At 44.1% G+C, this 15170-nt stretch overlaps 2 protein-coding genes across 3 annotated transcripts in view; one reads left to right on the plus strand and one right to left on the minus strand.

Moving 5' to 3' along the window:
* Window positions 1-15170, plus strand: part of LOC115074368 (kelch-like protein 11) — a 105013-nt gene that overhangs the window by 22331 nt on the left and 67512 nt on the right. The window lies entirely within an intron of this gene.
* KLHL10 (kelch like family member 10) overlaps window positions 1-15170 on the minus strand; it is a 37231-nt gene that overhangs the window by 10620 nt on the left and 11441 nt on the right. The window contains exons 3-4 of the mRNA XM_029573755.1: window positions 11644-12261; window positions 9596-9745 (exon numbers count right to left, since the gene is read on the minus strand). Coding sequence (XP_029429615.1) covers window positions 9596-9745; window positions 11644-12261 — 768 coding nt within the window. The remainder of the gene's footprint in view (window positions 1-9595; window positions 9746-11643; window positions 12262-15170) is intronic.

The raw sequence follows: 15170 nt of genomic DNA on the forward strand, positions 1-15170 counted from the left end.
AGGGGCTGTATGTTCATCCTTATCTGGTGACTGGCTGATTCGAGCGAAATCAATCTCTCTGCCAGTCGGCGGTGTAATGAGTACTTCAACTGTTGCGGTCTCTTTGGGTGGGTGATCAATCCTGCCAAGAGTCATCTGATCCCTTCCCAGTCGGAGTTCCTAGGGGCCCTCTTCGACACATGTCAGGGGAGAGTTTTTCTGACAAGGGAGCGAATCAACAAGCTACAGGAGCAAGTCTGAGATTTGTTATCCAAACAGCATCCTCCCAGAGTTTTCGATTATTTGAGAGTCCTGGGATCGATGGTGTCCACTCTGGAGTTAGTCGCTTGGGCCTTTGCACATATGAGACCTCTGCAATCAGCATTACTCTCCCGTTGGAATCCGGTGTCTGAGCACTTTCACCTTCAGCTTCCTCTCACGGACTCGGCACGGCTCAGTGTAGATTGGTGGCTCCTCACGTCCAATTTGAGTTGCAGGGTCCCCCTGGAGGTTCCCAAATGTACGGTGGTTACTAAGGATGCCAGTCTATCCGGTTGGGGAGCGGTGTGTCAAGAGAAATCTGTGCAGGGATAGTGGTCGGCGGAAGAAGCTCAGTGATCGATCAATCACTTGGAAACCAGAGCGATCCACTTAGCATTACAGGCTTTCCTCCCTCTCCTGCAGGGGAAGTCTGTTCGAGTTCTCTCCGACAATGCGACTGCGATGGCTTACATTAATCGCCCAGGAGGAACCAAAAGTCTACTGGTTGTGGGGGAGGCACAACTGTTGATTTTCTGGGCAGAACAGCACCTGGCCAGGATCGTGGCCTCCCACATAGCCGTAGTAGACAACGTTCAGGCCAATTTCCTCAGTCGCCATAAACTAGATCCAGGAGAGTGGGAGCTCTCTCCTGAGGCGTTCCAGATCATTTACGATAAGTGGTCCACTTCATGTATGGCTTGGTGGCAACCTTCCGCAACGCCAAAGCTCCTCGTTTCTTCAGTCAATGCAGAGAGCCGGGAGCCGAAGGAGTAGATGCCCTGGTTCTCGCCTGGCCAAGAGACATACTCCTATATGTATTTCTGCCATGGCCTCTCATAGGCAAGGTGCTGCAAAGGATAGAGATTCACCTGTCAGAGGTAATCCTGGTAGCCCCAGAGTGGCCGAGGCATCCATGTTTCCTGGACCTGGTCAACTTAGTAATGGAGGGTCCTTTGAGGTTCCAGGACCTTCCCAATCTTCTACGCCAGAGACCTGTCTGTATGGATGAGGTGGATCGCTTTTCTTTTGCGGCATGGCTTTTGAGAGGCAACGTCTAAAGAGCAAAGGATATTCGGACACTGTGGTCACTACCCTTTTACGGTCACAGAAGCCCTCTACTTCCTTAGCTTATGCTCGGTGTGTCGAACACAAAGTGAGCCCCTTTCAGGCTTTGGTGCCGGATATCTTATCCTTTTTGCAGGCCGGCTTGTCTAAGGGTTTATCAAGCAACTCCTAAAGGGTGCAGGTATCGGCCCTAGGTTGCTTTCGGGGTAAGGTTCAGGGACTACCGCTAGTGGCCCATCTGGATGTGGCGTGTTTTCTCAGAGGGGTGAAACAGTTGCACCCGCCGGTAGGCAATCCGTGTCCTTCATGGAGCCTTAACCTGATTCTCAGGGCATTATGTGCGGAGCCGTTTGAGCCCCGGGCAACTTTGAAAGACCTTACACTGAAGACTGTTTTCCTTGTGGCTGTTTCATCAGCTCGCCGTGTGTCGGAGCTTCAGGCGTTATCTTGCAGGGAGCCCTTTTTGAGAATTACGGATGCGGGGGGTCTCATTTCGGACTGTTCCCTCCTTTCTCCCTAAGCTTATCTCATTGTTTGTTTCATCTCATTCAGTCGGTGGAGCTCCCTTCCTTTCCAGATCTAAATTGTTCTGATCCTAAGTCCAGAGACTTGAGAAAGCTGGATGTGCATCACGTTCCTTTCGTGTTTCGGACCATCTGTTCGTGCTCTGGAGTGGTCCTAAGAGGGGATATAAAACGTCTAGAGTGACTATCGCTCGCTGGTTAAAAGAGGCTATTAGCTCAGCGTATTTATTACAGGGTTGTGCGAGTCCAGATGGTATTCGAGCACATTCTACCCATTCACAAGCAGCTTCATGGGTGGCATGCCAACTGGTGTCGCTGCAAGAGATTTGTATATAGAAACATAGAAATGACGGCAGAAGAAGACCAAACTGTCCATCCAGTCTGCCCAGCAAGCTTTCACTCCCCCCCCCCCCCCCCCATACTTATCTGTTACTCTTGTCCCTTGTAAGTGACTCTTTTTGTTCTATTCCCTTCCACCCCCGCCATCAATGTAGTTAACAGTGCTGGAGCTGCATCTAAGTAAAGTATCTAGCTAATTGTTTAGGGGTAGTAACCGCCGTCATTTATTTATTTATTTATTTATTTAACAGTTTTTTATACCGACCTTCATAGTAAATAACCATATCGGATCGGTTTACATTTAACATAGGGTATAACTGAAGGAACAATTCAGGTAAACAATAAATAACCATAGATAGGAATAAGTCAAAGTTACAATCAACGGGAGTCAAGAACTTGGAAGCTTAAAACAAGCTGGAAGGAAGATAAAGGCAAGTATTAATTATGAAAGCTACTCCCACGCATGTTTATCCAGCCTGTGCAACTCAGTCCTTGTAGGTTGTTGTCCGAATATAAATCATCTTTTCATCATTCCCCCTGCTGTTGAAGCAGAAAACTATGCTGGATATCATTAAAAGTGAAGTATCAGGCTTATTTGGTTTGGGGTAGTAACCGCCAAATCAAGCAAGCTACTCCCCTGCTTTTTTGTGGATGCAAATCCTTTTTTTTTCACATTTCCTCTTGCCATTGAAGCATAGAGCATTGTTGGAGTGGCATTAACCGTGTGTATGTTTATTGAATTAGGATATTAATCGCCAGGTATTAGCCATCATTCCCGCAAGCCGCCCCCATACCTCTTCACTTCATTCACATCCTCTAGACTTTATGGATCCACAGTGTTTATCCCACGCCTCTTTGAAATCCTTCACAGTTTTTGTCTTCACCACTTCCTCCGGAAGGGCGTTCCAGGCATCCACCACCCTCTCTGTGAAGAAATACTTTCTGACACTGGTTCTGAGTCTTCCTCCCTGGAGTTTTAAATCATGACCCCTGGTTCTGCTGATTTTTTTTTTTTGCAACGGAAAATGTTTGTCGTTGTCTTTCTGAAAGTCTGTATCATATCACCTCTACTCCTCCTTTCCTCCAGGGTGTACATATTTAGATTCTTCAATCTCTCCTTGTAAGTCATTTGATGAAGACCCTCCACCTTTTTGGTCACCCTTCTCTGTACCACCTCCATCCTGTCTCTGTCCCTATGGAAATACGGTCTCCAGAACTGAACACAGTACTCCAGGTGAGTCCTCAGCAAGGACCTGTACAAGAGGATAATCACATGCCTTTTCTTACTCGATATTCCTCTCTCTATGCAGCCCAGCATTCTTCTGGCTTTAGCTATCGCCTTGTCACATTGTTTCGCTGACTTCAGATCATTAGACACTATCACCCCCAAGTCTCTCTCCTGCTCCATGCACATCTGCCCTTCTCCCCCCATCAAATACAGTTCTTTCAGATTTCCACACCCCATATGCATGACTCTGCCCTTCTTGGTGTTGAATTTCAGCTGCCATATCTTAGACCACTCTTCTAGTTTCCTTAAATCCTGTCTCATTCTCTCCACTCCTTCCGGCATGTCCACTCTGTTGCAGATCTTAGTGTCGTCATCTGCAAAAAGACAAGCCTTACCTTCTATCCCAACCGCAATGTCGCTCACAAAGATATTGAACAGGACCGGTCCCAACACCGATCCCTGCGGCACTCATCTCAACACAGCTCTCTCTTCAGATGAAGTTCCATTCACCACTACACATTGTCTTCTGTCTGTCAACCAATTTGTAATCCAGGCCACCACCTTGTAGAGCAGCATCTTGGAAGTCCTTGCACACCGTTGCTAGTCATTATCGTTTGGATGTCCAGACCCCAGCCTCTGGGGGTTTCGGCTCTGGTGTGATTCAAGCAGCCCTTTCGGGGTCCCACCCATGTTAAAAGAGTTGTGGTACATCTCAGGAGTCTGGACTGATCCTGGTACATACAGGGAAAGGAAAATTGGTTCTTACCTGCTAATTTTCGTTCCTGTAGTAACATGGATTAACATGCTCTCAGGACTTGATATGCTTATTTCTGATATTGTTCAAATTGTTTTTTATTGTTGCACAACTGCTAAGAAAATGTATAACGTTCACACTGTTTTTTCTGTTACACAACTGCTAAGAAAAATGTATATTTTTGTAAACCGTTATGATGGTTCTACCGAATGACGGTATATAAAACTCAACAAATAAATAAAATAAATAAATGGATTAGTCCAGATTCCCGCCTGGGTTTAGAGTCCACTCATTCTGATGTATATCGGTTGGCAGAGTATTTTCTTACTTGTTCCACAGTTTTCGCCTATCCTGTTCCTTTTGAGGTTTGTGAGCAGGATAGTTTAAGTGGCGAGGTTTCTCTTCCCCTGGTTGGGGAGGGGCTGAGGTGATTGATTCTACTGTTTAAGAGTTCTGCTTTGATACATGGAATCCTGACAGACTGTGAGTGGCACCTTAGGGCAGTGGTCCCCAACCTTTTTTGCACCAGGGACCGGCTTCAAGCAAGACCATTTTTCCATGGCAGGGCGGGGTGGGGGTGGGGCAAGGGTGGGGCTTTGGTCATATGGGGGCGGGGTTAGATTTTAATGCACACTTATTTAATTATGACATTTATAATGTGAATGTGACTCAACTCACCATAGGTTCTCACATGCGTGACACACTGACCCATGATCGTCACGGGACTAGATGTAAAAGTACAGTTTGCATCCACGGGAACCCCCCTGACCCACAATAATGGATGTAAAGCAGAATTATGACATTCCCCATACAACTCACCCTACAAAAAAGATATTCTGGTTCTGGTGTCATCTCAGTAACAGCAACTCAAACTCCTTCTACTTCCAGGCTCAATAGCCCTACTTATGAAAAGACAGCAGTTTACCACCAATGCATGTCCTCTTGAGAAAACACAACAAATAAGTCCGATACAAACGCTTACATGCTAGTAAAATATCTCATCTCGGTAACAGACACAGAACCGACCTAACATACTCCCAGGATCTGTAGTAATGCACATAAACTAATCTGCACACAGTTACACCTGTATTATGGAATACACTCAAACAGGAGCAACCCTATCTATGAAAAGGCAACACTACAAATATTAAATCAGGTCTTAAAAACCAATACACCTCTTATTAGGAAAACAGAACTAGCAAGCTGCTATAGATCCCCACTCAGAAATAATTGTAAAACTATACTAATAAGCAGAATAAATGTTTCAAAACAGCTGTGAACAGAATAACATCCAACAATTAAAAACTCATAAAAACTATTAAACATGCTCAAAACACCAATAAAATATTTCAAAAAAGCAGACATCACACAATTAAAATGGCAGTCAAGAAAAATAAACTTAAAAAGCCACCTTTACTTATCTCCTCCAGCAGCTCTCCTACTCCCCTTCCCTGCAGGCCGTGGCACTCACCAGAAGCAGCAGTAGAAGCTAAGCTCTATACTTATGGTCCTCTTCCTTAGTGCCCATGTCTCTTACACACACCATACCAGTCATGCCCCCATGACCAGTTTCTGTCTCTCACACACCAATCATCTCCCAGTCTTTGGCACACGCACACCAGTCACCTTCCTGAACAGTTTCTCTCATGCCATACACACACACACAGGCTTCCCACTCACATGTTCTACTTACATATATGGGCTTCTCACTCTCATAATCACTTTCTCTGTCTCTCTCAAACACACACACACACACTCACCAGTCTCTCACTCCCATGTTCTCTTTCAGATATACAGGCTTCTCACTCCCATGCTGTCTCACACACACCCAGGTTTCTCACTCCCATGCTCACTCTCTTCACATGCACAGGCTTCTCATTCCCATAATCACTTTCTCTCTGTTACACACACACACCAGTCTCTCTCATTTCCATGCTCACTCTCCACATGCACAGGCTTCTCATTCCCTGAATCACATTCTCTCACATTCACACACACCAGTCACCTTACCAACCAGTCTCTCTCTCTCATGCATGCACACTCACCCAGGTTTCTCACTCCCATGCTTTCTTTCACCCCCTCCCCCCCAACACCAGGCTTCTTACGCCCATGCTTTCCCACATACCCAGACTTCTCACTTCCATGCTTTTTCTCTCTCACACACACAAACACACACATCAGTCACCTCCCTGACTAATATCTCACACTCTCACATACACATCAGTCATCTCCTTGAGTAGTCACTTTCATTGTCTCTCACATACACACACACATCAGCTCTCTGCCCAGTCAATCACACACAGGCAGGCTGGCTGCTTCTCCCTCTTTCTCTCACTCACTTCCTCTCCCCCCCCCCCCCCCCCCCCCGGGAGCACGAATGGGAGCTGCAGCAGCCCCCACAGGCCAAGAAAGAAGAATCCCATCGGCCGCGGGAGGCTCATGCTGCTGACTCCTTTACCGATTACCGGCTGCTTCGATTACACGGGGGCCAATGCTGCTGCCGCCGCTATTTTTCCACGCAGCACGGCTCTTTCTCCTTCCCGCACACCACTTCCTGTTCCGGGTCACGGGGGGAGGGGAGGGGGGAGCAGGCGCGGGAAGAAGAAAAGGCCAGCCACGAGTGCCACAGCTTCCTCAAACAACGCTGCCGTTCCCGCTGGGCTTGAACGTGCTGATAGCCCAGCGGCAACGGCAGCAGGGAAGGAGGAGCAGCGGGAGAGCCCGGGAGCACGCGACACACCTGCTGGTGCTTGGCGGCGGCGCCGCGGACCGGCAAAAATCCCCAGCGGCCCGGTCCCGGTCCGCGGCCCGGTGGTTGGGGACCCCTGCCTTAGGGTATAGGGCAGAGTCCGTAAAAACGTCTGTGTCCATCTGCTGGTGGGGAAGCAAAACCCAGGAGTCTGGACTGATCCATGGTACTACAGGAACGAAAATTAGCAGGTAAGAACCAATTTTCCTCTATTCCCTATTGATTAATAGCAGGTTATGGACTTCTCCTTCAGGAACTTATCCAAATCTTTTTTAAACCTAGCTACGCTAATTGCCTTAACCACATCCATGGCAATGAATACCAGAGCTTAATTGTGCATTGAGTGAAAAATAATTTTCTCTGATTTGATTTAAATGTGCTATTTGCTAATTTCATGGAGTGCCCCCTGGTCTTGTATTGTCCAAAAGAGTAAATAAATAACCATTTCACATTTACCCATTCAAGTCCTTTTATGACGTTGTGGACCTCGATCATATCACCCCTCAGCTGTCTCTTCTCCAAGCTGTACAGCCCTAAACCTCTTTAGCCTTTCCTCATAGAAAGCCTTTCCATGCTCTTTGTCATTTTGGTTGCCCTATATATATATATATATATATATATATATATATTTATTTTTTTTTAGTGATGCAGTGACCAGAATTGCACACAGTATTCAAGATGCAGTCTAACCCTTAAGCGATACAGAGGCATTATGACATTCTCAGTTTTATTTTCCATTCCCTTCCTAATAATTCCTAACATTGGCCTGGATTTATCAAAATGCACTAAATACCGCATGTGATAGAAAAAGGGGCATGTTTTATGGTAATAGGCAGTTTATCGCAATTTGCGCTAATACCTATGCGAAGAGCTAAGTTACCGCAAATTGCAATAGCAATAACTTTTTCGCACTTTGAGATAAGTGCCAGAAGTGTAGGATTTCCTATATACAACCACTGGGGGACCATGTTTACTATCAGAGCCACTTGGGAGGGGGGGGCGGGGGAAGGAGGGAGACTAGCCATAATGCCCTCACCCTAGATAGGTATTTATATCTCTATGGGGGGCCCACCTAGTAACTCGAGGTGAGGTTTAGGTATTAGTGTAGGGGGTTAGGGGCCACTTTGACATTCAAAGTGAGACGTACGAACCATCTTTGGGTGAGTTTCCTCACTCCGAAGGTCATCAAATCTTCCCAAGAGAGCACTGTTCTGTTCGTACATCTCACTTTGAAATTCAAAGTGGCCCTTAACCCCCTACACTAATACCTAAACCTCACCTCGAGTTACTAGGTGGGCCTCCCATAGAGATATAAATACCTATCTAGGGTGAGGGCATTATGGCTAGAGTCTCTCCCTCTCCCTCTCTCTCGAGAGCTAGGCTGGTGCTCCTGGAGTGTCAACTACTGTAACCGGCATTTGAGAACACATCGCAAAATGTGAAAAGGCCTTAACACAAGCTCTTGCACGGCTTAACGCTACTGAAAAAGGTGTAGTTAAAATCAATTAAAGCTGTGTGATAGGACTTCGCAAAACAGTAAACCCAGCCCACTCTCGCCCCTAACTCCTCTTTTTCGGATTTGCATCGCACCATATGTTATGGTGCTATCACATGCGATAAGCCCTTAACACATGCGAAAACGCCTTGTAGCATTTTGATAAATGACCCCCATTGTTTGCTTTTTTTGACCACCTCAGCACACTGAACCAACAATTTCAATCTAATATCAATTATGACACCCAGATCTTTTTCCTGGGTGGTAACTCCTAACATGGAACCTAACAGTATTACTACAGCAATGGTTATTTTTCTGTATATGCATCACCTCACAATTGTCCACATTATATTTCATCTGCCATATGGATGTCCAATCTTTGCAAGGTGGTCCTGCAATTTATCACAGTCCGTTTATGACTTAACTATGAATAATTTTGTATCATCCACAAATTTGATCACCTCACTCGTACCCTTTCCAAATCATTTATAAATATATTTAATACATTGATCCAAGTACTGAGGCACTCTACCTTCTGCCACTGTGAAAACAGACAATTTAATCCTACTCTGTTCCTGTCTTTTAACCAGTTTGAAATCCACGAAAGGACATTGCCTCCTATCCCATGACTTTTTAGTTTTCTTAGAAGTCCCTCATGAGGGACTTTGTTGATTGCCTTCTGCAAATCCAAATATACTACATTTAGTGGTTTACCTTTATCCACATGTTTATTAACCCCCTTCAAAAAAATGTAGCAGATTTGTGAGTCGACTTCTTTTGGGTAAATCCATGCTGGCGGTGTCCCATTAAACCATGTCTATCTATATGTTCTATGATTTTATTCTTTATAAGAGTTTCCACGATTTTTCCAAGCAGTGAAGTCAAGCTCATTGGTCTATAGTTTCCCGGATCTCTTATGGAGCCCTTTTTATACATCTCTTCCATTTTATCCAATTTTGTTGTAAGAATAATGCTTTGGGCCCCATGTGATTCCTGAGTGGCACTATGAACCTTAACCTTTAACACCGTGATTCTAGTTCTACTCTGGGAAAACATCAAAATGTCTAGATTGAAGTGTGGAAAAGCCAAATGTGGGGGGTGCTAGGCAGTAAACATACCTGTAAATCCAGTTCCTATTGAACTTTATACTCTATTTTATACTTATTTTTAAAATATACATTTATATAGGAGTAAATCATACCGCGTACACTTGGTCTCCATAAGCAATGACGCCTATTCCACTTCTCCTGCTTCTCATTGGCGTTACTAAGGTCCACTGATTTGTTTCTGGACTGTACATTTCAGCTGTGAACAGGCATTCATTGCCATTAAAGCCACCGCATATATACACCTGTTTAAAAACAAGTTCGTGCCAGTAAATGTGGACAAGGAATAACAGTAAAAGGTTGTGACTAGTATTTGGAAGGGGCTTCAGGAATGCTAGGTACAGTGTGGCAGCTTGCATCAACATTTACTAGGCTGTATCTGTCTTGTAGAGAAATGGCACATTTGGATTCCAGTACTGTCTATTCAGGCACTACTGAGCCAAAAAATGTACAATTTAAAATGCCAATTAGTACAGAAGGAACATCTTTGCATGTGTGTCATGAAGACTTTCTAAAACGCAGCGATAAACCATTGAAAGTTATTATCTGGCATCTGTGAGGCCCTTTGCTTTCTGTGCCAGCCCCTTCCTTTCCAGGCAGCAGCATGAAGGAAATGGAAAGAGGTGAGGATAGAGTGGACCGCACACAACAGCTCTGAGAACTCCCTAATCAGTCCCTCTCTTGTTTACATTTTATCCTGTCCTTTTCAGGGAAGGGGAGGATGGCATGCACTGGGCTGATCTGCTCTGTAATCCAACTCAACTCCTCCCAACATGTTATTTCCTCCCCCCCCAAGGTTCTGCCTAGGTGGGATGCAGTTAACAAGATTATTCCAGAGAGTAAAGTATTGGATAATAGAACTTCAAAAGATTGAGTGGGGGAGTAGCCCAGTGGTTACAAACCGGGGAAACCAAGGTTCAAATCCCACTGCTAATTTTCGGAGCGCACTGTTAACCCTCTATTGGACCGCGTTTTCAACGAGCTAGTGTTACCCCTTATTCAGTAAGGGGCTGAAAATGCACGTCCAACCCCCCCAAACCTAATAGCGCCCGCAACATGCAAATGCATGTTGATGGCCCTATTAGGTATTCCCCCGCGATTCAGAAAGGAAAATGTGCAGCCAAGCCGCACATTTTGCTTTCAGAAATTAGCGCCTACCCAAAGGTCGGTGCTAATTTCTTCGGGCACCGGGAAAGTGCACAGAAAAGCAGTAAAAACTGCTTTTCTGTGCACCCTCTGACTTAATATCATGGCGATATTAAGTTGGAGGTCCCAAAAGTTACAAAAAAAAAACCAAAAAAATTTGAAGTCGGCTCGCAGGTCGAAAACCAGATGCTCAATTTTGCCAGCATCCGGTTTCCGAACCCGTGGCTGTCAGCGGACTCGAGAACCGAAGCCGGCAAAATTGAGCGTCGGCTGTCAAACCCGCTGACAGCCGCTGCTCCGGTCCAAAAGGAGGTGCTAGTGTCCCTAGCGCCTCCTTTTACCTGTTTTTACCGCCGGGCCTAATTTGTATACTGAATCGCGCGCACAGGAGAGTGGCCTGTGCACGCGCCAGGAGAGCGAGCGTTCGCCCCCTCTCCCGCAGACTTTACTGTATCGGCCGTTTGTGAGGTTGGGCATGTCACTTTATCCTCCTTTGCCTCAGGCACAAACTAAGGGCCTGATTTTAGAAAGCATTTACATGCTTAAAATTGACTTTTACAAGTGTAAATGGGCTTTTGAAAATTGCTAGAATTGATGGCTTTTTAAAATTGCTACAATGGTATATTACATTTATGTGTGTAATGCCTTTTAAAATTCTCTTCAGATTGTAAATCCTCTGGGGATAGGGAAACACCTACAGGATATCAATGTATGTAATCTGCTTTGACGTGCCAAAATGCAGAATATAAAATCAACTTAAATAATTAAAGCTGTTTACATTGCAGTTTGTTCTGCATGGATTTAAAAAAATTCAAATTATCAGGTCATTGGTTATATGACTTTGGGCTTTTCTAGACAGACTTTCTCAGGTTTGGCTTAGCAACTGTCTGGGAGCAAGTCAAGATTCCTACCTGACCCTACAGCTAAGTAGAAAATAACACAAACCTGTCAAGGGGGGTCTAGTTTATCATGCTTAAAACCAGTGTCCTCGCTTTACCTTTCCGAAGAGGGTCGTAGCACTGGCATCACTTCTTTGCTCATGCATGGGCGCGATCAAAGTCCATTGGTTTGTCTCTGGTTCATAGCGTTCTGCTGTGTTCAGGCGTACATACCCATCGAATCCCCCCATGGCGTAAATGAAGTTGTCGAGAACGGTCACGCTGACATAGCAGCGCCGAGAGTGCATGGGGGCTACTTGGTGCCATGTCTTCTTCACGGGGTCAAAGCGCTTTACACTGTTAAAGTAGTCCACACTGTCAAATCCACCGATGATGTAAATGTAGCCCTTTAAGTAGGCTGCCCCATGGTACGCCCGTGGGCTTTCCTCCTCGCACGTGACATTCACCCATCTGTCTGCCCGGGCGTCGTAGGCTTCAATGGCATTGGTGGGACTGCCACCACTCCAGCCACCAATGGCGAACAAGATAGCATAGGGTAAGCGGGGTCTGGTGAGCGGGTTGGTAAAATCAGAGCTGGAAGGGCCATTCATGTTGAGGTCGTACATTGCCTTGAGTGCATTTATAATGACGGGTTTGCATTCCTCGCTATCCTTTACATAATCGTTGATTTTAACATTGTTCATGAAATATTCAGCATGCATCAGTGCCAGTCGAACCTGACATAGATTGTATAAAATAAAACAGTAGGTATTTGTAGCCTTTGGTTATCAGTCATCTTTTAAAGGTAACAGAGAAAAAATGCCATTGCCCTCCCAATACTATTCTTGCTGACTTCTAATTAATTTAATCAGAGAAAGTCAAAGTCTATGTTAGAATGAGCAATACTGCTACCATATCAATGCATTTCATACGCTTGCAAAGTATGCAAAATTGATAAATGTTGCGGAGATCAGCTTTTAAGTTAAAACAAATCTAAGCCTCTTCTAGGTCGAATCAGTCTCAAAAGAGAAATGCTACTGCAGTGTTTGAAGGTTGTGATTTCATTGTGACCACAGCATCAGCTTGTTTTTTCAATGGGGAACCTCAGGACTTCAGCTTTCTATTTTCTAGCCATAAACCAAGGTTTCTCATTCCTGAGGTAAAGCAGTAACTTCCTCTAGCAGAGTTAGTAGAAGAACTCCATCTATTTTAGTCCTGTTACTCACCACTATTCCCTTATTAGGCTACTCTGTTACAAGGTGTTATAATGGAAATGTAGGCAACCGTGCAGCTGGATCTGCCTGTTGGGCTGAAGTGAGAGAACCAAGTGCTGGCTAATTCTGGCCAGCAGGCTGCAAGCTCAGTAACAACTGGAAATGCAGGTGTTCATCAAGCTGGGTCTGCAATGCTGTGCAAGGGACTTAGGACGCTGGATGTTCAATCAAGCTAGTATGGGTAGCTATTTAGATTAGGCAGTAATGGTATAATTATCTAGCAGCTGAGTCTGGTCTGGAATACTCCAAGTCTACTGATAATTGGAAGTCCTGGCAGAAATGCAGGCATTTGTGTAGTTGGGACTTGCTGGCAGGCTATGCCGAGGATCTAGGAGGAAAATATATGAGCAACACCCATGCTATTTAGATTATTTCAAAGCTTTATGGTTATAGCCAGGAAGGGAAAAGTGCTAGGTGTGAGGAGTAGCCTAGTGCTTAGAGCAGCAGGCTGAGAATGAGAAACACCAAAGTTGAAATGGTTGGTGCCTTGAAAGAGATTAAATTGACCGAAGATATCCATTGGGGTAAATAACATAATGAGCCCTACAAACTGGTCTTAGCCAGATGCCTTATATTGAAAGATTCTATTTATGGTGCTTCCATTATACTAGTTTTTTCATTAATATTAAGGTGGTATATTTACTGTGGGAGGAGCAGTGCATTATAAATCCTGAAATCCAGATCTCTTTAGAGTGCTCAGTGACCAAAGGATTTCAGAGAGTGCTGGAGAGGAGCCAGCTGTTGTGGTATATGTAGATGTAGAAAGATTCTGGAGAATAAATCTGGCTTTTAGGTAGGAAATTGAAAACTAGAACTTCCAGGATTATGTTTTCAGAAATGCTCACCATTCCATGTGCAGGACCTCAGACAGGCTGAGCTCCAGAGTCTCATTGCATGGATGAGACAATGGAACAGGGATGAGGGCTTTAGATTTGTTAGGAACTGGGGAACAGTTTGGGGACACTGGAGCCTATTCTGATGAGATGAGCTCCACATTAACCAGAGTGCAAGATGGCTGTTAGTACCAGTAGTTAAAAAGGAGATACAGAAGTTTTTAATCATGGGGAAAGCAGAGTTGCTCAGGTTGCACATAATTTGGATAGCAATAGTTTGTAAGGATACTGGCATAACAGGGAAATTAGAATGTCCCAATAGATTGTGGTAAAGACTGACTAGTCTAGGTGCAATTAAATATAGAAATGACATTTCAAATTAGCTGTATAAACTGCTAATAAGCAGATTATGAATAAAAATTAAAAACATACCAGAAATATAAAATTAAAATTGGAGAGTTAGAAGGTATGGCACTTAATGAAGGTATAGATATATTAGATATCTCAGAGACCTAATGGAAGGAGGATAATCAACGGGACATTTATACGGTACAAATTATATTGACAGGGCAAATCAAATTGGTGGAGGGGTGGCACTGTATGTTAAAAATATTCAAGCAAAATTAAAAATCTTTTAGGAAAAAAAATGCCCTGTGGAATCTTTATGAATAGAAATTTCATGTGTGATGGGTTAGAGTATAGCCATGAGGATAACCTATCATTCGCCTGGCCAGAATGAAGAATTAGACAGTGAAATGCAAACAGAAGTTAGAAAAATAAAATTGGTAACACAATAATAATGGGAGATTTTGATTACCTGAGTATTGATTGGATAAATGTCACATTAATATATGCTAGAGAGGTAAAGTTTCTTGAGCCATAAAGACTACTTCATGAAGTCCTGGAACTGATGATAGGAGGAGTTATTTTAGATCTAGTCCTCAGTGGAACTCAGGAGCTGGTGCAAGGGATAACAATGATAGAGCCACTTTCCAATAGTGATCATAATGCAACCAAATTTGACAATCACTGGAGGGAGGCTATTAAGTAAAACTACTGCAGAAGCATATAATTTTGAAAAGGGAAACTTTGTATGAGAGATGGAAATTATATAAGAAGCTCAGATAAAATATATTCCACACATTTAAAAAAAAAAAAAAGGTCATAGGAAAATCAATGACTCTCAGCATGGCTAAATGGTGAAATGAAAGAGGCAGTTAAAGCCAAAATGGAATCATAAAAAAAATGGAAAGCAGATCTAAATGAAGTAAATAAGCAAGAGAATAAGTACTGGAAAAGTAGATGTAAAACAGTAGTGGTACAGGTCAAGCAAGAATTTGAAAAAGAAGCTTTCCATAGAAGTAAAAAATAATAGTAAAACATTTTTCAAATAATTTGAAGCAAAAAGAGTTGAGAGAGTCAGGGCTGAATTTAAGCAGAGACAACATAGGCACATGCCTAGGGCTCCAAGTTCTGAAGTTGCCCAAAACCTGAGACTCCCCACCTGCTTTTTGATGGTCAAAGGGTGAAATGCCCCTC

Source organism: Rhinatrema bivittatum, chromosome 12 (assembly GCF_901001135.1).
Source record: "Rhinatrema bivittatum chromosome 12, aRhiBiv1.1, whole genome shotgun sequence".
In the NCBI taxonomy this organism is placed as follows: domain Eukaryota; kingdom Metazoa; phylum Chordata; class Amphibia; order Gymnophiona; family Rhinatrematidae; genus Rhinatrema; species Rhinatrema bivittatum.